The sequence below is a fragment of the Desarmillaria tabescens genome, assembly GCF_030435595.1.
Source record: "Desarmillaria tabescens strain CCBAS 213 chromosome Unknown EV420scaffold_7, whole genome shotgun sequence".
Classification (NCBI taxonomy): Eukaryota; Fungi; Basidiomycota; class Agaricomycetes; order Agaricales; family Physalacriaceae; genus Desarmillaria; species Desarmillaria tabescens.
This window is the reverse complement of record NW_026848306.1, coordinates 581123-604111: the sequence shown is the minus strand read 5'-3', so window position 1 is coordinate 604111 and position 22989 is coordinate 581123. Positions and strand designations below refer to the sequence as shown.

The 22989-nt window shown below is 49.5% G+C and overlaps 7 protein-coding genes across 7 annotated transcripts; 1 reads left to right on the top strand and 6 right to left on the bottom strand.

Moving 5' to 3' along the window:
• Window positions 1-46: 46 nt before the first annotated feature.
• Window positions 47-2103, bottom strand: EV420DRAFT_1519269 (NAD-P-binding protein). The gene is made up of 13 exons (XM_060472102.1): window positions 1708-2103; window positions 1589-1653; window positions 1446-1528; window positions 1250-1387; window positions 1167-1194; window positions 985-1120; window positions 908-925; window positions 818-848; window positions 691-760; window positions 571-631; window positions 482-514; window positions 401-424; window positions 47-351 (listed from the first exon to the last, which is right to left on the bottom strand). The coding sequence occupies exons 1-13, from the start codon at window positions 1837-1839 to the stop codon at window positions 265-267; spliced, it is 906 nt and encodes a 301-aa protein (XP_060334952.1). The 5' UTR covers window positions 1840-2103; the 3' UTR covers window positions 47-264.
• Window positions 1984-8751, bottom strand: EV420DRAFT_1100291 (kinesin domain-containing protein). Its single transcript, XM_060465829.1, has 9 exons — window positions 8680-8751; window positions 7982-8621; window positions 7511-7928; window positions 6627-7457; window positions 5659-6572; window positions 5038-5604; window positions 4873-4984; window positions 2700-4824; window positions 1984-2639 (listed from the first exon to the last, which is right to left on the bottom strand). Exons 1-9 carry the CDS (start codon window positions 8723-8725, stop codon window positions 2380-2382), a joined length of 5913 nt encoding a protein of 1970 aa, XP_060334951.1. The 5' UTR covers window positions 8726-8751; the 3' UTR covers window positions 1984-2379.
• Window positions 8752-9486: 735 nt separating this feature from the next.
• EV420DRAFT_1100223 (uncharacterized protein) lies at window positions 9487-11223 on the bottom strand. The gene is made up of 2 exons (XM_060465828.1): window positions 10590-11223; window positions 9487-10534 (listed from the first exon to the last, which is right to left on the bottom strand). Exons 1-2 carry the CDS (start codon window positions 11072-11074, stop codon window positions 9604-9606), a joined length of 1416 nt encoding a protein of 471 aa, XP_060334950.1. The 5' UTR covers window positions 11075-11223; the 3' UTR covers window positions 9487-9603.
• A 1534-nt stretch (window positions 11224-12757) lies between these two features.
• Window positions 12758-14166, bottom strand: EV420DRAFT_1263943 (actin-related protein ARPC3; the record flags this gene model as incomplete). The annotated part of the gene is made up of 6 exons (XM_060467199.1): window positions 12758-13251; window positions 13304-13431; window positions 13479-13661; window positions 13709-13914; window positions 13963-14048; window positions 14097-14166. 6 exons carry the CDS (start codon window positions 14164-14166, stop codon window positions 12758-12760), a joined length of 1167 nt encoding a protein of 388 aa, XP_060334949.1.
• A 1479-nt stretch (window positions 14167-15645) lies between these two features.
• EV420DRAFT_1519258 (uncharacterized protein) lies at window positions 15646-17579 on the top strand. Its single transcript, XM_060472101.1, has 4 exons — window positions 15646-15668; window positions 15729-16315; window positions 16369-16505; window positions 16563-17579. Exons 2-4 carry the CDS (start codon window positions 16015-16017, stop codon window positions 17199-17201), a joined length of 1077 nt encoding a protein of 358 aa, XP_060334948.1. The 5' UTR covers window positions 15646-15668; window positions 15729-16014; the 3' UTR covers window positions 17202-17579.
• On the bottom strand, window positions 17518-19772 carry EV420DRAFT_1519256 (kinase-like domain-containing protein). Its single transcript, XM_060472100.1, has 6 exons — window positions 19253-19772; window positions 19107-19200; window positions 18926-19053; window positions 18358-18879; window positions 18059-18301; window positions 17518-18007 (listed from the first exon to the last, which is right to left on the bottom strand). The coding sequence occupies exons 1-6, from the start codon at window positions 19406-19408 to the stop codon at window positions 17858-17860; spliced, it is 1293 nt and encodes a 430-aa protein (XP_060334947.1). The 5' UTR covers window positions 19409-19772; the 3' UTR covers window positions 17518-17857.
• Window positions 19773-20100: 328 nt separating this feature from the next.
• On the bottom strand, window positions 20101-22001 carry EV420DRAFT_1329017 (inositol-pentakisphosphate 2-kinase). The gene is made up of 3 exons (XM_060468787.1): window positions 21162-22001; window positions 20839-21111; window positions 20101-20782 (listed from the first exon to the last, which is right to left on the bottom strand). Exons 1-3 carry the CDS (start codon window positions 21603-21605, stop codon window positions 20198-20200), a joined length of 1302 nt encoding a protein of 433 aa, XP_060334946.1. The 5' UTR covers window positions 21606-22001; the 3' UTR covers window positions 20101-20197.
• Between the last annotated feature and the right edge of the window lie 988 nt (window positions 22002-22989).

Genomic DNA, 22989 nt, shown 5'->3' with positions numbered 1-22989 from the left:
ATAAGAAGCTTTTAGCGCCGTAGCGGCACCCCTATCTTGGCTAGTCTCACTTGTGTGGTCACTGAGCGTCAATGAAACCCAATGTATACCTCAAAAAAACCAAAAAAGTAGAATACCAAAAATACAGATTGAGAGCAAGAGTAACGACTTCAATAAAGAAAGATAAGCAAATGACGCCCAGTAAAATACCTCTATGTTGGATGGAAAAAAAAAAAGTTCGATGTCTGTACGCTCGTCTGAATTGGGTATACCCAAGAAATCACTCTAAATAATGCAGTATCCGCCGTCTACGCGAATTTCCGAGCCGGTCATAAACTTTGACGCGTCGCTAGACAGGTAGACAATCGCACCCTGAAACATGCATTAGTAACAGATATCGTATACAATATTCTCGACGAACCGAAAGATCTTCGGGGTCACCAATCTACACCATATTGTCAATATTGAATGGAAATTCAGAGATATGCCGGAGGGAACGTACCCGGCCCATAGGCGTCAAACTCTCCCATGTTTTCTACCCGACGGCAAATTAGCCTGAGATACCAATAGATAGCAACTAAATCAGCCAACCTTTAACGCTTGGTCATGATCCAGGATGGTCCGCGTCAGCTTGGTGGCCATATAACCGGGACTGTTGCGACGAAGTTCAATCATATGGTCAACGGGTAGCCTTATGCCCTAACAACTCACCTAAGACAGTTAACCCTTACGTTCTTCTTTGCCCATTCAACAGCCAAACTCGAGGTCATATGTTTGACAGCTACCGACACCATTGTATGAGATAGATGATAGCATACATCGGATAGAGTATGCTTACCAGCTTTGGACGCATTATATGGCGTTTGGGGCTGTAAAGAAGACCCCGTAAATGGTGTAGTCGAATGGTAAAAGCATCTCTAATGCTCACCTGGGGAATGTTCACAATCTGGATAGAGAAGGCATTCAGTAACTGTAAGAAAGGCAAAAAGATCGCGTAATACGCACGCTGGCACTCATACTGGCCACGAGAACGATGGACCCGCCGCCCTGCGGGATCATGTTACGGGCGGCTTCACGCGCCGTGAAGAAAGCTCCGTGGACATTGATATCGTACAAACGCTTTATACGATCAAAGGGGTAACTGAGGGGCATCAATATGTGGAGTATCCTTCACACGGAATACTGACTCGAAGGCAGAGTAATTCTCAACAATTCCTGGAGTTACACGTCAGCGACGACGATAAGATCGATGAGTAGGTAATTGGTTCACCTGCAGAGGCGACGACCGAGTCTAGCCGACCAAAGGTGTTCATTACCTCGGAGAAAGCCTTTTGGACAGAAATTTCAGATGAGACATCACACTCGACTCCGATAAATTTGAGGTCCTCTGGTTTCACGTCACCCGAAGCTTCATACCCGATTGTAAGTGACGCGCTCAAACATCGTGATAGATAAAAGGTACTAACCACAAGCATAAGTGGCGAGCTCTTCGGCGGCGCCCTTAGCCTCGGCTGCTTTTAAATCGACAATCGCGACGGACGTACAGCCCCTGCAAAAAAAAAAACCCGATGTATCATCTTGACACGAAGATCAAAGTAACGTTACTCACGATTGCACGAAGGCGCGGCAGAATTCATAGCCCAATCCGCGAGCTGCACCAGTGACCATGCAAACCTAACAACATTGAATATCCTTCTCGGCATCGTTCAAATGACGACTACTACACACTTTCCCCTCCATAGAAAAGGCCGGCAAGGTCCTGGGGTTTTTGGTCGCAGTGCTCGCCCATCGTATCGCGGAAGGACTGGACTTGAGACAACGAAGGGCAGGCGGGGCCTTGATGAGCAGGCGGGCAGCCATGAAAGAAAGAAAAAAAATAAGAGAAGAAAGTGGTGGTAGTAGTGGTTGTAAGGAAGAGAAAAAAAAGACGGGTTAAGGATAGAAGCGGAGTCAATATAACGGCGAGCTCCAAGTGTGGGGTACTATGTCCATATTACCGATCGCTCACGTGGCTCCGGGCCTATGACACGCCGCGCGCCACTGCCAGCGCACCCAGCGCAGACTGCAAGATCCGGATATGCCGACCCCGAGGACCAGAGCTGCTGGAATGGTTTCATGTCGACAACAGGGATTATAATCCGAGATTCCATTGATAGAATGAGGTCGTAACGTGTAACATATATACCCTACATATACGGGAAAGAGGAGGTATAAGAAAAACATATGGAATAGCTAAGTAAAACAGTATAACAGTGGGTATCCCAAGCAAGTAACCTAGTGAGAAGAGCGGGGAGAACGAATAAGGTTACGAATGAGTGGATAATGGACATGAGCGGGCCGTAAACGAATGTATGCAGAGAAGAATAGGGATGGCATGGCGGAAGGAACTGGAAGGAACAATCATAGACACGCGAACTTGGATTTACGTTTCGAAGCCAGCTCATCCATCCGTGAATCCAGCTGTTGACGCGCTCGTTCCTTCGCTTTGCGTTCTTCGTCTAATCGCTGCTCGTATGATTGTTTCTCTTCCACTATTGACCGGCGAACATTGACGACCTCTCGTTTGGCTTCCACAAGTTCATTGCGGAGACCTTCTAGTTTCGTATTAAGCGTGTCTCGTTCTCGGGCTAGTTCCGTGGCATGCATCCGGGCCTTGCGGACTAATTAAAAAAAACAGGGTCAGTAACTGCCAAATACCCGCTAACGGTGAAAGCGCTTACGATTTTTCTCTGAATCGCCGAGAGAAGTTTCCAGCGTGCTGACCAGATCCATGTGCGTCTGCAAGTCGCTTTCACAGTGCGTGAGTTGCTTATTCAATGTCTTAATCATCGCTTCCTGCTCATCGATCAATTTAGCTTGTTGCTCCAATTTTGCGCTCGGAACAATATTATTGACAGAACCCGGACCGATGGAAGTTGACGGAGAGTCTAGCTGCGACTCTCGGGATGATGAGGATGAAGTAACGGCAGAAGATGCTTGCGAAGAAACGCTACCGACAGCGTCATGTGATCGAGGAGCGGGAGGGGGAGGAACTGACGGCGGAGGCGTAGGAGGAGGAAGTTTCATAGGAGGAAGACCGTTGCCTCTATTGTACGACACAGTGCGGTCTGTGGGAGGTCGAGCGTTGGGAGGTGACCCGCTTCGAGCCAGCTGAGCTTGCAGTTCGCGTAGAAGAGTTTCGGAACGATTTTTTTCCACCTGCAGTGTGTCCTTTTCGTCCTTGACCTTCTGCAAATTCTCCTGCATCTCAGCAAGCACAGAACGATGTCGCTCAAGTTCACCCACAAGCGATTCGCGCTTTGAGGCCTCTTGAATAAGCTTCGACTGTTCGCTTTTTGTTTTGTCAAGTTCAGCGCGAAGCTTCGAAACCTCTACAGCTAGTTCGTCGCGCTCGTCCTGATAGATCGACATCTGCTGTTGCATCTCGGAAACAAGCGCCGTCTTCTCCTCCATAGCCTGCTCGTGGCTCTCTCTGGATTCTTCACGGAGTAGTGCGAACTCTTCAGCAGCGATTTTCTGCGCCTCAGCCTCCTCCGCGAGTAATTCATGATCTTTGCGCAAGACATCAAGTTCCGCATCATGTTGTGCTTTGAGATCGTCGAGAGTTGCGGCTAATCGCTCTCTCTCTTCCTCCAGTTCTTGCTCACTACGGACTCGAGCGTCTTCAAGAGCAGCTGTATAATGCTCCTCAAGGGCGACAATGCTCGCGTTGAGCTCGGTGATGGATCGTTGATGATCGGATTTGAGCTTGAGAATCTCTTCTGTGTGGGATTGAACAAGAGCGGCGTGCTTATCGGCAGCCCGGGCCTCGAGATCTTCAAGCGCCGAAGAATGAGCCGCGTTGAGACGTAAGATCTCAGCCTCGTGACCGCGCTCGAATTCCTGCAGCACCGTCGCCTGCTGCTCTTTCACCAATTTCACGGCAGCATCCAATTCAGTCGACGCATTTGCAGCCGCAACCGACGCTGATGACGCGGCTTCCTCCTTAATTGCGATGATAGTGGAGTTCAGACGCTCACCCTCCACCCGCCACTCTTCCTTCAATTTCATAAGGACTCCTTCCTGTTCAGAGCGAATCTTATCCATCTGCAATTGATAGTCCTCCTCCTGCGTAACAAGCGCTCGAGCATGTTCTGCCTTCAATAACTCCAGCTCCTCCGCAAACGAGGCCTGTTTCCTCGCCATGGCTGCAGAATGCTCCTCTTGGAGTCCCTGCAGCGCAATAGCACTAGAAGACTGTGATTCGGAAAGTGATCCTTCGCGGGCAATTTCGGCCATCCGAAGTTCCCCCGCGTGCGCCTCCTTCAAACGCTCCAGAGCAGCGGCTGCATCCGCAGATTGCTTCTCCATAGCTACCGCATGATCTCTACGCAGCTTTGTCAGAACATTGTAATAGTCCTCCTCCGTTTTGTGAAGAACGGAAGACGACTGGGCTTCATTCTGCTTGATAAGTTCTTCGTGTTCGGCGATGATCTTACGAATTGCCGCTTCGTGCTCGTCCTTGGTCCGGGAGAGAATCTCGTTCGCTTCCTGTAGACGAGACTCATGATCCCGGTGCACCTGTTCAAGCGTGGCGGAAACTGCTACAAGCTCGTTGCGAAGAGATGAGGAAGATGTCTCGTCTGTGTTGAAACGAGAAAGCAGATCATCGATTTCAGCTTGCTTGGCTTTCAATGCCTCAGCATATTGAACTCGTATCTCCTCTATAGCGGCGGCATGATCAATAATAGCTTGCTCCAGAGTTGCTGAGAGCTCGGCTTCGCGCTTTTGCACCTCGTCAAGCGTTCGAAGATCATGATCATATTGTGATCGAAGGTTTTCAATCTCAGAAGACATGTTCAGGGCCTTTTTAGGCCGTTAGCGAGTTAGATTTTCAGGGCACAGCACTCGTACCTGGTCCCTTGACAGCGTCGTGAGTTCATCGTGCTGCCGCCTTAGCTGGGTTAGCTGCTCATTCAAAGTATCAACTACTTCTCGATGATGGGATTCCTTTTGAGCCATAGACCTGCGTATACTGTCAGCTTGCTTCGCAGCAGGGAGAAGACGGAAAAACTTTACAGCATTAGCTCATTCAGGCGCTCCAACGATTCGTCGGACTCCGAAATGACCGACGAGCCATTTCTCTCAGACTCTGAGTCTTGGAGGTCCACAACAGGATGACCGTTCGCGTTCTCCATGCTCCTTCGTATGTGATCAAAGTGCCCCATCGTTTTCGGTGAAAGATGAACTGAAGAAGGACCGTTGACCTTTGGTAAGATCTCAGAAATCTCGTCCGCGGGTGTAGCGAGGGCTGAGGACGATGCTGCGCTTTGATCATCCCGACTCTGCTTCAGAGAATTTTCAAGGACCGAAATTTCTACCTCTCGTTCTTTTAAAACGTCCTGCAAGCGCATGATTTCCATTTCAAGACTCGACACAGAACGTTCCGCATGATTCGGGACCCCATTGGGCACAGAAATCGAAAGATTGGGTCGGGAACTCTGCAGCAAAGAATTTAGGGTAGAGGTCGAATTTGAATTGGATCGGGAATGTGAATGTGAATGCGAGCTAAGACTTGAAAAAGAGGTTTTGCGCGAGTGAACCGAGGAGAGCTCCTGTGAAAGCGATTGCGATTGCGAAAGCGACCTTGTTCAGCACATCAGCCATCAGGTCAGTAATGTACAAGAATAGAAGAAATACCTCGAGTGGAGCGATTCTGCTGAGGCCGCCTGCCTGAAAAAAAGCCGTCTCCCGGCGGCGTTGTACTGAGGCTCGCTTGCCTCTCTTGTTCGACTGGCTATACGCCTCCTCATGGGAGACAGTTCCATGGATTTGTCGGTTGTGGTGGGAGAGTCCAAAGATTCGCTTGACACGGAATTGCTGAGTTTCGCTTCCTGGATTTGTGCGGCGAGGTCCGAGATCTCACGCAAAGCATCTCGGTACTTGGCCGTCACTGATGAGAGGTCGGCCAAAGTCGCCGTGTGGGTCTGCTGCAGTGCGACGAACTGATTGTGAAGAGACTGATCGGTCTCTGCCGTTTCTGGAGGTGTTACAGGGGCCGAAGGGGAAGGCGATGCCTCAAGCGCTGCCAGAGATATGCCGTTCACATGGTCCGGATTCTCTTCTGATTCGCCGTTAACTTGAAGAGACGGTGCAGCATTTTTGAAGTCGATGTCAAGACTGTGTCGGGCAAGTGCAACTTCATCAACCACACTTCCCAGTCTTGCTCTGGTATCTCCAGCATCCTTCTTTTTCCTCTCCCATTCTTGCATCTTCGTCTCCAGCTCTCGTACTTTTCGCTCCCTCTCCTCTAAGTCATTACGCCAGCCCTCTCCGTCTTGACGAATGACCTGTAGCCGAGTTTGTAATGACTCGACTTCGTCTCTACGCCGTTCAACTTCTTGCTCTAAATTTTCGACTGTTTGCTGAAGGGCTAGAATCGACTCATCTGAGCGCGCGAGTCGCGCTTCCAGATCAGCGATGTATTTGGTCGAGTGGGATTCGGAATCTTTGAACCGAGCAACTTCGCGCTTCAAATCTGTCATTGACTCGCTTGAAGTGATGGACGTTTCGTCATAAGCCTTCATTTTCTCCTCCAGGTCGCGAACGTACGCCTAAACGCCACTAAGCACATTCCACAGGCAAAGATAGATTATTAAAAAACGTACCTCCGTAGAAGCTTCTCTTTCTGTCAGCTTTGCAACACGAGCCCTAAGCTCCTCCACATACAACTCGGTAGCAGCGTGCCTCTCCGTCACAGCGGACAACTCCTCCTCCTTCTCCTCGACCATTTCGTTGGTATGCCGCAACGCAGCTCGATTGAGATTAAGCTCTGCTTCCATAGCCGCAATAGTCTTCTCGTACTCCTCGATGACGGGGCCCACTATCTCCTCATATTTAGCGGTGCCCCCAATCGCACCTGCACTGCTACCTCGGTGTTTCTCTCCAAGCTCCCGTCTGAGTCTCGTCAGCTCCTCGGTACGCTCTACAAACTTTTCCCTAAGATCCTCGTAGTTGTTCTGGAGCTCCGTCATCTGAGCAAGGACTTTCCTGCCAGCACCTTCCAGCGCGTCAGGACCACCGACTTCACCAACGATGCCATTGCCGCCTTCCTTGATAGATTTCAGCTCTCTCCGTAGGCGAGTGACCGTACCCTGGAGCCATTCAATGTCATCCCATCCATCCTCCTTCTCATTGACCACTGCTCTATTCTTGATATTTCGAGCGCGATTAGCGTATTTGAGGGTATTGATAGTTTCGCCGACGTTGTACTCGGCTGCACTAACACATGCGATCATCAGTGTATGGGCATTACCGCCAAGCGAGTCTTGAAGAAGTCGAGTAAGTTTGGAGTCACGATAAGGAACGTGAGTTGCCGTATGCGACTTGGCACGAGAAGGGTCCCCAAGCGCGGATATGACATTTCCGAGGGCCAGAAGACCGCTGTTAATAGAGATACCCTCTTTAATGCGCTCTCCTGCGGCGGCGGTCCTCTTAAGCTATAGAATAATAGGCGTTAGTGCTGGAAGAAGTGACATGTGGCGTAGCTTACTCGTTCAGAACCCGCCAAATCGACGAAATGGAATTTGGACACAATGGTAACCCATTCTCCAGCTTCGTCATCATGGGAGATCATCGCCCTGTCTGCCGCATGCCCAAGAGCGCTGGTAGGCCGGAGTCCGCCGCCACGTCCCATCGCAGCTGCGAAGCTTGGAGTTGATGGGCGACCAAAAGTTGGAGAAGCAACCCTTGAGCCGCTGGGATTTGATGAATAAACAGACCCCGGACGCGCTAGGCGTGAGGGCGAACGACCACCCGGGGGTAAAGGAGAGGAAGAACGTGGTGGGGCTCCAGAGCCGGTGTACTTTTTCTGAGTTAAGGTGAGGGAAAAGATGGCATGAGAACGGGACGACTGGGCATTCATGTCGGTTTCATTTGTGCGCCTAATTGACGTCCCTTTACGGATAAGACTAGAAAAAGTAGTTCAATTAGGCGTTTAAGCGTAATTATCGCGGCGACTCACTTCATGACCTCGCCCGAGTTTTTCACGTTCACCTCGCGAAGCCCGCCCCAGATAATGTGACCATCTTTGTCTTCGCGAATCTGCACCTCGCGCCGACCGCCAGCCGTATCATCCATACTCAACAAATCGATGAGATCTTCGTTGTAAATTTCTATGAAGGATCCCTTGATGCTGTAATTCCAAGCGGTGCCACGCTCTTCTTTGAGTTGTCTTGCGCGCGAAAAAATCGTGGAAACCGCCCTCGGAATGATGCCCATGCCGTTGCCAGGATCAGAGGGGTCGGCATCCAGGTCCATGCCAGTCATGGTAAAAGTTTTTCCGCTGCTTGTCTGTCCGTATGCGAGAATAGTGCAATTGAAGCCTTCGATGAAGCGAGAGATTAAAGGTTGTGCAGTGGAGGTGAACATGGCATGCTGCGTTGTGGAAGGACCGTGGACTTGGTCAAAGGAGAAAACCTGCTTCTTCGACGCCGCGCTGGACGAAGCCGCAGGGACAGCTGATGATGAACCCGCATTAGGCGGCGCGCTCGACGTGCCTTCGACAGCGACGGAATTGGTGGAGGTGGCGTGAAGGACTGAGCGTTGGAAACGAGCGGGAATATTAGTGCTATCTTGAGCAGTCGTCGGCCGTATACGAAGGGCTAGGAACAGGATAAGCGTCAGAATCCACCGGCATCACGTACTGTAGCGACAACGTACCAACTTGGACCGAGGTCGTCGCTGACGACGACGACTGGGGGGCCATCGTTGCTGTTGCTCACAACGTTCAGGTCGAACTGACAAATCAGGCCTAGTTGTTGTTGCCGGACTCGGCAGGGCGTTTTGATGGCAAATTTCCCACCAAAACTTTAGGCGCTTGCTCGCGGTTACCGGATCTCGGTTCGAAGTCGAATTCAAAGATAGGCCCTCGTCTCTTTCAGGATCTCGAGGGGCTCAACCCAAGCCTGTGTGGAAAGTCGAATTCTACAACACTTCCAAAATGTTTTCCAATTTGTTCTGTAATATTGAAGGGTCTAGATTTCCAGGTACAGCGCTTTGTATGATGCGGCTATACATCTGATAACGGTAACATGACTTGTTCATCACTTCTTTTCGAAGTGCAAACTATTAAATACATGGCGCTCTGATACTGACTGAACTTTGGTGTGAAAATCGGGGGCGCGTCTCTTAGGAGTAGCGTAGTTATTGCTTGACGGATGACATTTCGAACCAGGCGCAGCGTCCAACAACCGGTTGTTTTAATAGTGAGTTGCACTTTGGAGAAAATTCACACTGAAGACGGGATCCCGTAATTTAGCGTTCCTATTGTCATCTGTGGCGTTAGAAGGCGGTAAGTGGAGGTTCGTGTCGACCGAGCTTGAAGTCAAGCAAAATTTTATGATGTACTGATTAAGAACAAAATTGAATATGAATAAAAGTTGACCAAACTATATACATTTTACTTCATTAAGCACCTATCCACGTCGTACAAACAGAACTGTACTGTATCCTGTATATCCGGCGTCGTGATACCTAGCTGGGAACTCCGGGATCAGTTCATCAAAACGGGCCCCTTCCAACTGGCAGAGTGAAACCCACGCCTCCAACAACGCTGACACTCCTCTCGCCGGTATCACCTTCGGATCATTCAGAGAAAACCCCGAAGAGAGATTCATCGTCATCGTCATCATCATCTTTCGTCTTCTTGCAAAGACTCTCAAACACATCTGAACCTTGAAAAACTTGAAACGGTCGAGGCACACCCTCAAAATGGCCATGATTCATTAAGACCGCAGTGTCATCACAGCTTGGCGACGTGATTAATGTTGGAGAACTTCCGTTAGGCCCGACGGCAAAGTTGCTGCCCTGATTCGCAAGATTAGAGGGGGGATAAGAAGCAGGTTCCTTCATAGCCCGTGGAATACAGTCTGACGTGGATTCCGCCATCCCATTGTATGGCGCGCGCGAGCCGGTATCCAAAAATCCGGAGGCGGCTGCGGGAGATTGGGATGACCCACCCGCTCCATGCATCATTATATCGCCAGGGATCGGTTCCCATTGAAGGGAAACTGGCTGCGCTTGATTCGGTAAAGCATTTTGCACAGCAGCATCGACGTATAGGTCCTGGTTGCGGTGACCGGGCTGTTGATGATGTACCTGGCTAAGCTGATGAGGAGTTGGAGCCGAATCGAATTGGTATTGATGTGAACGGCCAACCCGCTCCGAGGTGTGAGGCAAGACGTCGAGAGGAACATTGGTAGCTGGATTCCTACGAGTCTTACTGTGATAAGCTCCAATCAACCACTGGGTCTCCTCAGGAGTCAATGGTATGCCGGTAGTTCGATCTTTGTTACGGGCTTCCTCCTCTCGCTTGGCCCTCTCTTCTGCGGAAGGAAGCGGTTGGTTGATCTGAGCGACAATAGGACAGCCTCCGAGAAAGAATAGCCGGGAGTTCTGGGGTATCTGCTCCGGTGTCGACTTCAACTGCTCTCGGAGCTCGTCGTTACAGAGAACGACAGTTCTGTAGCCCAAACAAGGCGGTTTGGCTGTGCTTCCTGGCTGTACTTCAGTGTTCCTGCGTGGCACTGTCAGATCTTCTCACCTTCACATGAGAACACAAAGCCACTTACGGTCCCGATACGGCAGACGAATTATCCGTCGATGAATTACTCCTTGTCTTCTTAGAATCTGGCCATGATCCTGATGGGTCTTCAACTTCTTGTCTTGGACGCTTTCCCGAGCTACTGGACTCGAAAGTAGCTATCGAGCTTTGTGAGTCGCGTTTGGAACGTAGGATGTTGGTCGAAGGATTGACGGCAAATTCGTTGATAAAGGGATAGGAATTAAAAGTGGCTATGTGGGAAGAACTAGACGGCTGTGGCCAGACCGACACCGGGTTGGGGGCAAAATTCCCGAAAGTAGGGTTAAGCGGGTATGAAGACGAGCCATTCGAAGCTTGAACTTGATGTTGCTGGTAGAGATTGTTCGGAAGGACATAGAAAGCATTATTTTGATAAGAGTTGGGGAAAGTGGCGGGCTGCATGAAACCACCTATGGGTCTAGGAGGGTAGTAAAGTGGCGACAACTGAGTCTGTCCAGGGATAGAGACGTCCATTGAATGTGTTGAAAATAGTAGGGAAAAATCGTTTATAATTATGGCATCCTCTTATATTGCCGCAAATTCATTGGCTTTGCTGCGATCGATAGCTTTAGCACGGGAGCAAGGCGCTCCGCCCAGAACAAAGCTTTAACCACGTCAAAGCATGGCTTGCGCCACAATGTCCGGAGCAAGAGTAGGAGCTCCGTAGTATGATCTCTTTGTTCTTCATATCCAATATTCGATCATAAATAGCATTATTTGACCTACAGAGAGCAAGTCAATCGAGAATTATATTCGAGAGAAAATGGAGAGCACTAACATCGGCTGTTTGCCACTCTGAACAGCTTTGAACATCTATACAACATTGCCTATGACCATCGGACCATCGTTGCTGGTCACGACGGAGCCCGGAATCCCCTGGTATACATCTGCTGATAAGGCCATAGCTTCGAGTTGTCACAGCGCCGTAGCTTCAAACGTGGCGGAAACAGCATCGAAGTTGCCGTCGAGAATCTGTATGAGAAAAACTTGGAACACCATAGCGGCTTCTATCTCGCCGAGAACACCAGACTGTATGGATCGGGTGATACTTTGACCGCCAATGACACGCAGGAGTCCGCAAAAACAGATGTATCGAACATCTCCCACCCGATCGCAAAGCATATAGAGCGCCCAGATCGTCCTTCAATACTCTCCTAACCAAATGATAGGGATAGGTAAGAGATCAGTGGTATGCTACGAGGTGCGCTGGTCCTATCTCAAGGGTCAGTAGCCTTCAGGATGGAACAAGGAAAGTAGGTACCCGTGGACCGTTATAATACGATGAATGGTTAGCTGAGCATCGCGGGCTTGCACCAAACATTGTAAAGCCATAACCTTACCTAGCGACGCTCATCGTTCTACCAGTGAGCAAATAGGAGGAGAGTTCCATTCTATGGTATAACTGAGACATACCCAAATATTTCTGAGTATCGCTGGAATAGTGAACCCAAATGACCGTGAACAGGCAGCGTGGAATCAGGAACGAGGTGAGCTATTATCAAGTGTCAGTCGCATAGTTGCACCGAGACAGACAAACTACACACCCCGGTATGTAAGGTAGCGATCACCTCTTGTATCGAAGCGTACTAATAACCCCGATCGCAAATTCGAGAGGAGCTGATTCCTTCCACCCCTTTGGAGAAGGACGGAGAAACCCGTCTTATTGTTTATGCTGTCCAATCTGCGTGCAGGAATGTCGTCGCCACTTCAAGATCCCGTGGTCTTCCAAGAGATTCTCATCAAGGTCCAAGCGTCCTGAACTCAGGTCTTGAAGAGCGCAAAGCGCACGGCACCTAAGACGTGTTGACACTATTGGCAGAGTACGAAACCAATGTGTAGTCCTAGGACTAGTTTAGAGCCACGGCAAGCATTCTTTTGGAAACCTTGAAGAATACATCTCAAGGAAAGTTATGGTACCTTCCTTTCGGTAGTAGCCTAAAAGAATGAGCTTTTCCAACAGTTTGTCCAAAATTTGTAGTCGTCGTTATGAAGGATCACAATACGCCTCAAATTACACGCCAATGAGCCCCCTTCGAATTCAGGGACGTCGACTCTCCTAATACCTAGCAGATGATAGGAATTTTGTAATTCATCCATCAGAAAAATTCGATTTCGTCAGGTTCTGGAACTAACAAACTTACACATTCGTATTGTAATCTATCGCACACTCAACCCGCCAATTTTCCCGGCTAACGCGCTGACTTCATTGACATCCCAAATAACCAGATTCCCGTCGGCTCCAGAGGTGCTGACCCGCGTCACCAAACCGCCAGCAAATTCATATGGCCTGACACTCGTAATCGTATTCTGATGAACAGTTGGGAGCTTCGTATCGCTCGCGTCAGCGATGCTGGATTGACCCCGGCTATCTGCTGCTTGGAAAGTCGCGAATGCTCCGAACTTTAACCTCCCGGGTCCCCCAGCACCGGGCCGGGCAGCGGATTTGTGTACCGCAGATGTATCGTCGAGTGTCCCGACACCTTGCCACCCAGTTTCGGCAGATCCGCTGAACACAAACGGTTGGCAGTCGTGCCCGGCGGCGACGATGCAGTCCTCCGCAGTCCAGGTGAGGGTAACAACGGGGAGAGAAGTCATCTTGACGATGTGAATACCGCCGCCAGGGTAAACGACAGATATAGAACTATCGTGACCTATTGTGAACGTCAAATAAGCGACGGGGGAGAAAAGTGGAAGATAACTAACTGGCAAAAGCAAGGACATCACCAGATGGAGAAAATGCAACGGAGTGGACCCATCCGCCAGCAGGACTCGGGTATTCTCCGCAGATAGTATTGAAAGGAAGTTTGGAGCCCCAAACGGTTGGCGGAGGTCTACCAATTAGCAAATTTGGCGTTTGGGAGACTCAAAAGGTACCTACTTGGCGTCTACTTCCTTGATATATGCCGAGAATACTCTGGCCTTCGAATCCGCACTTCCAGCGGCAAGAAGAACATTGTTAGGATGCCAATCCACCGAGAGAACCGTCGACCGAATGGGCTTCTTCAAGAGCTTGCTTACCCACCAGTTGTTCTCAGGGTCGAAGTGACAAACTGCAATCGCACTACATATTGTGAGAATTATTCAGCACATAGTGCGGTTGTAACACACCGAGCACCACTCGCGACAGCAAATTTGTCCTCGTTGGGACTCCAGCGGACGTACGTCGCAGCGCGGTTGATGCGCAAAAGGACTAAGGTAGGCTTCCAGCCGCCATCGGGACTAGGCTGCCATACGTAGGCATTCCTATCCTGTGAAGCGGTAACAATACGGTTCGACGACGGCGCCCAATCGATGGAGGTGATCACTTTGTCGTGCTAACTTCTGTTAATCATCGAGGCTGACAAAACCGCTGCAATAGTCACCTCGGCGAGCGTTTCCGTTGGAATCCATTCAGATCCTTTACGAGAAAATATCTGGGCCTCATTGGAGTTCAAGCTTGCCGCGACCTCTGTTATAATCAGTAAAATGGAAGACAGTTTGCTGTACAGCAACATACGGGTTCGGTCTGCACTGAATGCATGGGCTGAAATGGCCGTCTGTCCAAGAGAGAATATTTCAGGCGCCATGAAAGTTCGTAAGTGAAGATTTATTTAACAGTAGGACCAGCAGTCTACTACTGTGAGATTGAGGATGATGATGTTCAAAGAGAGATCGATGCCGACTACCGGCTACTGCCGGTCAACGTGCCTGTCACGTCACATTTAGGCGCGAACTTAAGGTGCTGCGTCGGGTATTGTGGAGTGCGACGTCTGCGGGATGTGTTATCGTCTAGCCTATGGAACCGGATATAATTGAGCCTGGTACTCAAGCTGCTTAGATTTATGCGTCGGTCCCGACTACTTTTGTTACACCAACCAGTGACTTCTAGGACTCGATTTATTGTATAGCGGCTTCCAGACAACCAAGTATGCATAAGACCGCTTTCTGTTTAGGCTGGACTTACACCCTGACGGGTTCCGCATTTTCACGACTGACCGACTTTCTCGGAGAAAATGTAAGTAAGTTTACCTTGCATCGCTCTTTCATCTACATTCTTCAGTGACGCAGCAAGGGATTCTTCCATAGTACTCTTTCAACCTTCCAAATACTCTCCGTTTTTTTAAAGAGCACACCCTTATTTTTTTTTCACTTTGCAATGAACTTCAATTTAGGGTTTCCTGTCACTTTTCCATGTATAGAATACCCGACGTCGGTATGTCCAACTAAAGAAGTTTAGGGTTTCAATGTTGCTTGATTTTCACCTATAGGATTGGTTATAATCTTGAGATTCAGAGATCCAAGGACTGTCAATACGGATCTTATGAGTTTTCTACGTGTTATCAATGCGGGTCCTGTTTCACATATAATGTATACGGTCTTGCCCGTTTGTGCGCTTATTGGTCACTTATATTCTCTTATACTCTCGCTCATATTTTGTGTATATTACTTCGAAGTCGGGGTCTTATCAGTGGTCTTATCACGGTCTTGTGCCATATTCAGCGGTATAACTTTTCGGAGACACCTGATGATATCATATACGGGAGTAAACTAGTCACAAAATGGCAGGGGGAAACTAGATCCCGCGCTTTCCCGCGCCTATTTTCTGAGGCCGTGCTCTGCTGGTATTTCATTCTAAGCCTAGAATGGACACTCCGAAAAAGGCCACAATGCGACTCTCCTAAGCGCCAACCACATGTCCGCCATTGTTCCCTCAATATGTAGAACAGTAGCGCTGCATTGTCGTGGACAGTTCTACTCTAGACACGACATTACAGGTGGACAAACAAGATGCTAATGTGATGATACGAACGAGCAGCGCCGACTTTCCTAAAGCAACGACCTCTGATCCGCCAGCTGGATCTATAGTGATCATGATGGATCACGATCGAATTTAGAGAATTTCTTCCCTGTGTGACTTTGATCTGAGTCCGAAATTTGCCTCGAGGCAGGTGACGAGAATCTCAGATGGTTCTCTTGTGCTTTGACATGGATGACGACCACGATGTTCTTGCGGCTCAGTTGGTTGGGCGCACAGCCGCACCAGTCATTTGACAGCAGGAAACCGCGAGGCCGTAAGACAATAAGACTCGTAAGTTGATCAAATTTGGTAACCACCGAACAATTGGCCCCCGATCTCAACGAACTGTAGCGGATCGTAGTCAGGCCCCTTGCCACGGAGCCAAGGATGAAATACTCCATTTACCCTTTCGCGTGCTTACCTAGCTGTCCGTATATATCCTTGTCAATTCAAGCAAGTAGGTCCCCCTTCCCATCACGGAACTCTGCGCCCACCTCTTGCAGTATTCGTCCAACAAAAGGCCACAGACTCCGTTCTTCGTCCTTTCTTGCCTATTTTCGTCCTATTTCGCCTCTTCTCTGGGTCTCTTTCTCCTTTCTAGGCCTGACGTTCGTTTCGCATCCTCTTCCGTTCAACAATGTCCGATGACAATAGTCACGGTTTCTGTCCGGATATTAAAATGGTCGAGGTAGCATCTCCCATCCAAAACTGTTGCCGCGGGTCAGGCGAATCTCTGCCCCCCAGCACCAATCTTACCTGGGCGCCCACAACTCACTGCGATACCTCCCCTTCGCTCATGGAATCCCTAGATTCCTTTGAGCCTCGACCCTTCCCTCCCCCTTCACTGCTTGACGTCCCCGTCGAGTACATCATCGATCAGCTTCATAATTTGGCTCCGCATTATTGGGATAAACTCGAGACTGCAGATTGTACATTAGGTACGTTGCCTGGTATTGATTTCCTTCCCATCATCAACTAATGTTCCTTCTAGTTGTTCCCGTCCCGTATCCCGGCGGCAAGCACGCCTCGGAACCACTTGAATCCCCCTTACCCTCATACGATCCGTCCGGTCTTGGTCGACGCGCGACTGAGCCAACACTGACCGCTGTTCCGTTAATACGGATGCAGGTCCGTCTAAAGTTCTTTTCATGTTGTCGTGGCACTGATTCCGGCGTCTAATAACAGCTGCATACCGACTACCTCTCTGCCCACTCCAGTTTCCTACGCTCGCTCTTTAGTGGAGCATCTCCCATTGACCTAATAAACCCAACAAGCTCCCTACATCCACCAGGTCTGCGAACCTCTTCCGGAAAGTTCACAATACCGCCGAACCGCTTGCCCCGACTAATGCCCTCATCCACCCCGTCCCATCCTGTTCTCTATCTCCCCATACCAGACCCGGCGTCTTTGCATTACGTTGTACATTGGATGTACTTTGGCACAACCGACATGATAGAAGACGCCCTCGTCCATGGTGTTATACAATGGGAAGGTATCGCACGTAACGTCGAATACCTAGGCCTACCTACGGACATCAAAGTATTCTTGGGAAGATGGTTCGAGCGATGGCTGAATCCTGACCGGCATGGAATAGACGATGTCTACGCTTCTGATGAGGAGGAAGAATCGGATACGGCATGCAGTGATGATGATTATGATGATGACGACCTCATGAATGACTTGGATTCGGATAGGGAAGGAATGTGTTGGAAAGATGGCAGAGATGACGACGAGGAACCCTGTCGTGGGAGGACCCGGGCTACCAGGTGCTTGTCATGGGCGTCCACGGCATCGACATCAGCGGTGTCGTACGAGTCTGTTTGATGACCCTTCTTCTTCCCTTACGCATTGCTTTTTTTCGATTTCACCCGTGGATGCTTTTTTCGTTCGCACTTATCATTATTAGTTGCTCTTACTAGTCCTGCTTTCGACCGATTGTTCTTCGATTTCACTATTAACACGTTCCTTCACCGTCGCTCAGAGTCTCAAGAGAACTACTTGTATTACTACACATCCTATTAGTTGAGGTATACTCACAACAACAATAAAGAGCGAAAACATAATAAAGAACAGGAGCCGGACCCCTCTGGACCCATACAACAATGGTATAATGTCACATGTGAAATCTTATTGTTCACTGCCTCGCTTTGTGCTTGCTTCGGACGCGGAACTCACGGTCACTAACGCGGGGCTACGGAGTAAAACTGGCAACATGTGCACAGCCTATTATTTGGCGACGCAGCACCGTGGCATTTCCGTACAATGAGCTACGCATCCGCGTGATACAAAAATAGAAAAGGCGCGTTCTAAAATACAAAAAGAAATAAAACAGTCTGGGGCCTCGTAGAACAATAAGTTATTCCGTAGAAAGAAGGGCGGGTCCGACAGGAGGGTCATCGTCGTGACGATCATTTCGCAATGTAGAGATGGAAAGATACAGAGATGAGAGACATGCGCTCGGATCGGCAGGGTCCCCCAACCTACACGGGTGTCTTCTTGGCCTTGGGCGGCATATACGCCAAATGAACTGGCGGTGTCCATACCTCCATATCTGGTACCCGGATCTGCCTGGGAAGCGGATACAGGTGTGGTTGCTTCGTCTCTGGTACGGCAGTCATCATCAACGGAGCCTGATTGTTTCCCTCAGCAACGCGACCACATGAAAGCAGAATCGAGCTCACCAGATATTCCCTAGCGAAAACTTTATGCCAGATGATATTTTGCATCCAGGGATGTAATTTTATCTCTTGGAGACCGTGTCCATTAGCACCGATGCGTGCGTATGGGTCTGCGCGCAGGAATCTGGATATCAAGTCCTTGCAATTGGGTCCCGCAGGCAAGGAATCGATAGGCTGCACAAAGTCGCGGTTGACGACTCTTGCAATTACGGGTCCATCATGTTGGTCGCCGCTTGCGATGAAAGGCTAGAGATCTCTGAGCATCAGACATTGCCCGCGCGAGGAAACAGATAAAAACGTACAGAACGCCCCCCAATCAGACTAAAGAGAATACAACCGAGAGCCCACCAATCGATCATAGTAGGCGAGCATTTGGGCGGCGGCGTTTTGCTTTCTTTGTGTATCTCGGGACACATCCACGCGGATGTGCCCAGCACAAACCATTCCCTCTGATCCTTCTTTAGGGCGTCGACATCGCGGATGTTGCCGAAATCCGCTAGGACCGGGTATCCAGAAGTGCACATGAGGATGTTGTCCGGCTTGATATCGCAGTGGAGCACTCCGTTACGATGTAGGAAATCGACACCAAGGGCTATACAGGCAATGTAGAACCTTGCCTGCCTGGGTGATTGGGCACCATGGCCGTCCAAGATGTTTTGCAGTGAACCCCCCGAGAAGTACTCCAGGAGAGTGTAGAAATTGAAGTTGTCAGAGTCCGTACTGATCATTCCTGCGACAAAGGCATTCCAAGGGAGGGTGCCCAGACAAGTACGTTCGGTGTTCTTGACATTATGGTGATCTCCTTTTGGCGGCTGGGCATCGAGCTAATGAGGATTACACTTGGTAAGCGAAAAAGAAAAAGAAACTTACATCGTCTTCATTCACCCGCATAACGACTTTTCTCACGATTTTGACGGCGAATAAAGTGGCCGGCTTGTCTAGTGGGTGTTCATCGCGCATTGACTCTACTACTCCCACAGTGCAGGTGCTGCCTTGACCTAAAAAATATATAGGTAAAACGGTGAAGGGGAGCCAGAAAGATATTCCTCACCGATTGTTTTGATGTATAAACAATGGTCTACATAAAGCGGATCTGGCCTGCGGGACTTTGGTATTCTGAGTGATGGGGGTGGAACACTCTTGTACTACAGTAGAAGAGTTCAGAAAGAGAACAGAACTGAGCAGAAACTCGCGCACCTCAGGTTTGTCAGAATAAAAATGCAGGAAATTATCCAAAGCGCCCCGGACGTTCACGAGTCTTGATGATTGAACTTCGGTACGTATCCGCTTGCGAGCTGTCTCAGAGTGAGGTTCAGAGGGGGCTTTTCTTTTCGTAGTGCGAGCTGGAGCCATGGTAGTTGAAGATGGGAAGAGATTGTAAAGTGAAAGGACAAGCCTCACGGCAATTTAAGCAAAAGAAGTGGCACTAGTTTGTCAATGACAAAGGCCAACCACGGGACTATTGTACCACGTTTTGTGAATAAAGGAGTGCCACTGACGCTGGTCAAATCTTGCATTGTCCTTTGTGCGCTAAGAGAACAGCCTCGAGGGCCATGGCACCGCGAACAATGAATTTGCGCACGTAGCGACGCCCTCTGGGATACCATCAATTATTTTGTGAAGATGGCCTTCATAGGCGTCAAGATGGGATATTTTCCCGTAGAAGATAGACCAATTTCTGCAGGACTTTGCAACGACATTTTGGGAGGGACAAAGGAACCACCTCGGACTGATCCGGCATTTGATCGGAACAAGTGGTTGCCGAAGGTGCCGGCAGGCCATTGGCATATCGTTTGTTCTAATGTCAAATGGTATTATCGTTGCGCGAGCACAGATAAATTCCGGGGGATTAATATGCATGTCAAGGTCTCCTCAATGCAGAGGAATGACTCTTGACTACTCAGCCAGCGGTAGAATTCCTTCCCAGAGACATACAAACCCTGGATAGTTCGAGAGCACGAGTTTGATACCTCCCACCGTCAAAGTGGTCTGAACGAACGGGCGGTTAAAAGACTTGCAAAGTAATCACCGCTAGGGATCCGTACCGCTCTCCCAATTTTACTATCCCCGCGGAACAAGCGAAACGCAAGATGATAGCATAAATCCGTTCTCCATAACATACGTACGATAAAATATTCATAATCAAACCTCGTCAACCCAGTCATCCAAACATGTCTTCCTATCCGCAACAGGAACGGCCGAATACTCCCTGACAATAATCTCGTCCAACTTTTCCCACTTCGCCAGCCGAGCCATACTCTTTGGATCCAGATCAATAACAGTGACCTTGGACGGATCCACCTCCCCCTGCGGACGCCTCGGATCCAACAAGTCCATCCTAATCATAATGGAACAATCCTTAAACGTGGCGGAAAGGAGATACGCGAGGAGGTGGTACCGTAAGTCCTCCAAGTTGGGTGGCCGAGTGAGGTATTCATCAATGAAAGCGGACCAGTCAGCTAGAGAGGGATTAGGTCCGCCGACGCCAATAGCGCGCCCTAGAGGTGTATACCCATTTGTAGACTGCGGGGGGTTCGCTGGGCCCTGGGCTTCTCTCCATAATAGTGACAGCCCCTCGATGTCAAGCGAATCAAGGGTCCGTTGAAGCTTGTTGAGAATGCGAAGGACTGGTGTACCCACAAGAAGCGCGAGAATTGCCTCCGAGAATGTTTCTCGGACGTTCTCGTCGGATTCTTCGTATGCTTCGGAGGAGAACATCGAGAACCTCTACAGCAGAGCTATTTCTTGAGATATCTATCTCGGACATAACGAGAAATGCATACCTGGTCCACACCAATTTTCGTACCCTTGACGAATATCTTTAGATTGTTTACTGTTCCATCGCTCTGGAGCCAATTATCGTAAAGGGAATAGACCGCCTGCTTCATGCGGCCCCGATTACTGGAGAATAAATCTAGCGGGCAGTATCCGAGAGAGACGGTCTCTCCATCCCTTGACCTCATGTGAGAGTGCATGCAAAATCGGCAAGTAGTCGCCTTGATTGAATAATTAGCCGCCGAAAGGTATGTCTTGTTGGGAAGAAAAGACCATTTGGGCTAACAGAAATCTTTAGTGCCTGACTGAGCAAGAGAAAGGCGCGACATACTTTGATTTCTATAGCCAGTCCTGAGCCGCCCACAAGGTCGGTCGCCAACACAGCCTTGCCCTTCATTGTATCGATACCTCCGCTCACGGTCCTCTGCAACGGGCGATCGGGTTCGTGTAACCGAGAAAGCTCCTCTAGCCACGCCTTGTCCACAGGAACCGACTGTAGTTTTGGCAGATGAACCGAGGGTATCAGCCGTTTCATGCACGTCTCTTGGAACACAATGGATGAATCGTCTGGTTCCTCTTCCTCCGCAACCGTACCGAACGCCTGCTTCTCAAGCACGGGCGTCTGTACCCCAGACTTGCGCAAACGCAATACCATGCCATCGAAGCTAAGATTCGGGGGACCGACGTAGGAAAAGACAATGGTAGCGCCGCCTTCGGAGACGTATTTCCAGTGTGATGGAAGCGTGGCGGTAACGCTGGATATGGAAACTGCCATGATAATCGGGGTCCGTACTACGGACGTGGGGTTCGCTTGTCGTGGCTTGGCGGGAAGAGAGTCAAATTTCCGGCAATCAAACGGGGTTCTCTTCCTTCACGTCACGATACTGATTGGGAATAGAGTAAATATGGACTGTACAGTTTGCGAGTACAGACAACTACTTTACCGTTGACTGTCGGAAGACTTTGGATGCATCAAGCCAAAGTACCACAGGTAAGCGCAAACCGGAATACTAGGGCACCAGCGAGACAATAAAAAATAGATAACATACTCATTTTCCGCGTGTACATCGGCACACCCATCTTCTATACGTGTAAAAGTGATGTGTTTGATTTAGAGGGATATGGTGATGTGCCGGTCAACGACTAGTCGCAAAGTCACGGGCAAGTCGTTAGTCAACCAAAGGCAGGGCATTTTTTGCCCCGACCTCTTCCCACCCCTTAGCGTGACATCGAGGGCACGGTCCGAGACTCCGAGTCCGGTCTCGGCCCCAGCGTCGTCATACCTCACGTTAAGAGGTTCAAAGAGCGCCTCGGTGTGTGAGGACATCAGACGCTTAGTAATACTTGGTTGCGCCCTGAAAGCCGGGGCAGAAAATGACTTGACGACTAGTCGGTGACTAGTCACACGGGCCTTACTGCGACTTTCCACTTTGAGTCACTGCCCGTCCAACACTGATATGGTATGAAATGAATGTAATATTAGTGAGAGGACGAGATGAAGTGTATCGGGCCGAGATGCAGCCACCATCAATCGGCAGCAATCGGCCGGTCTGCCGAGCCCAAAGCGGATTGATTGGCTAAATGTATCCGAGAGGTTTCTGGCTCTCAAATTCTACATTGGAGTTTATTTTGCAAGTCAAATATCACATATATAATAAAATTTAGTATCTAAACTTTTTGTGCCCTCCCGGTAAGCGCTTATCTTGGTTCTAGTTTATCTTATCGGAGTTTGAATTTGCCGAACGGCATTTCTAAATTGGAAATGCCAGGCGCTCGACGCGTCCGTATTCCCTGTTTGTCTCAGAACTGAGACTAGCACGACAATTTGAATATGATTCTCAGCTCCCTATTCTCTTTGCTGCTGGTTATTTTCTTGTTCTTCACCCATGACAGAAGTCATGGCAGATTCTCAAATTCCTCCCCCGCCTCTCGAACCCAGTGACGTATTTATCACCCAGTCCGTCAATTCCCATTCTTCGTTCTTGGACGCCGCCAAAAGGTCATCGAAAACGACGTAGAACGCCTCGGCATCCCCCACTGGTTCATTCTCGACGCCTGTCTCGTTGTCGCAGGCAAGGGTTTCCTGTCATCGACACCGGAGTCCACTGGAAGAATTCGGGTAGACGAAGATGGATTTCTGACAGGACGGAAGTACTGGT

What these genes read in the sequence shown, in the direction of transcription:
- EV420DRAFT_1100223 (XM_060465828.1), bottom strand. Translation starts at nt 11,074, where the DNA reads ATGGACGTCTCTATCCCTGGACAGACTCAGTTGTCGCCACTTTACTAC. An exon ending in TCGTCTGCCGTATCGGGACC is followed by an intron (nt 10,535 to 10,589) that starts GTAAGTGGCTTT and finishes AGTGCCACGCAG; the next exon opens with GAACACTGAAGTACAGCCAG.
- EV420DRAFT_1100291 (XM_060465829.1), bottom strand. Translation starts at nt 8,725, where the DNA reads ATGGCCCCCCAGTCGTCGTCGTCAGCGACGACCTCGGTCCAAGTTG. An exon ending in ATTTGGCGGGTTCTGAACGA is followed by an intron (nt 7,458 to 7,510) that starts GTAAGCTACGCC and finishes ATTATTCTATAG; the next exon opens with CTTAAGAGGACCGCCGCCGC. An exon ending in CGCCTGAATGAGCTAATGCT is followed by an intron (nt 4,985 to 5,037) that starts GTAAAGTTTTTC and finishes CAGTATACGCAG; the next exon opens with GTCTATGGCTCAAAAGGAAT.
- EV420DRAFT_1519256 (XM_060472100.1), bottom strand. Translation starts at nt 19,408, where the DNA reads ATGGCTCCAGCTCGCACTACGAAAAGAAAAGCCCCCTCTGAACCTCAC. An exon ending in TTTATTCTGACAAACCTGAG is followed by an intron (nt 19,201 to 19,252) that starts GTGCGCGAGTTT and finishes CTTCTACTGTAG; the next exon opens with TACAAGAGTGTTCCACCCCC. An exon ending in TTTATACATCAAAACAATCG is followed by an intron (nt 19,054 to 19,106) that starts GTGAGGAATATC and finishes TATATTTTTTAG; the next exon opens with GTCAAGGCAGCACCTGCACT.
- EV420DRAFT_1519269 (XM_060472102.1), bottom strand. Translation starts at nt 1,839, where the DNA reads ATGGCTGCCCGCCTGCTCATCAAGGCCCCGCCTGCCCTTCGTTGTCTC. An exon ending in CTCGGTCGTCGCCTCTGCAG is followed by an intron (nt 1,195 to 1,249) that starts GTGAACCAATTA and finishes GTGTAACTCCAG; the next exon opens with GAATTGTTGAGAATTACTCT. An exon ending in GTAAGGGTTAACTGTCTTAG is followed by an intron (nt 632 to 690) that starts GTGAGTTGTTAG and finishes TCGTCGCAACAG; the next exon opens with TCCCGGTTATATGGCCACCA.
- EV420DRAFT_1329017 (XM_060468787.1), bottom strand. Translation starts at nt 21,605, where the DNA reads ATGGCAGTTTCCATATCCAGCGTTACCGCCACGCTTCCATCACACTGG. An exon ending in GACTGGCTATAGAAATCAAA is followed by an intron (nt 21,112 to 21,161) that starts GTATGTCGCGCC and finishes GATTTCTGTTAG; the next exon opens with CCCAAATGGTCTTTTCTTCC. An exon ending in CGAAAATTGGTGTGGACCAG is followed by an intron (nt 20,783 to 20,838) that starts GTATGCATTTCT and finishes GCTCTGCTGTAG; the next exon opens with AGGTTCTCGATGTTCTCCTC.
- EV420DRAFT_1519258 (XM_060472101.1), top strand. Translation starts at nt 16,015, where the DNA reads ATGTCCGATGACAATAGTCACGGTTTCTGTCCGGATATTAAAATGGTC. An exon ending in GACTGCAGATTGTACATTAG is followed by an intron (nt 16,316 to 16,368) that starts GTACGTTGCCTG and finishes TGTTCCTTCTAG; the next exon opens with TTGTTCCCGTCCCGTATCCC. An exon ending in TTCCGTTAATACGGATGCAG is followed by an intron (nt 16,506 to 16,562) that starts GTCCGTCTAAAG and finishes GTCTAATAACAG; the next exon opens with CTGCATACCGACTACCTCTC.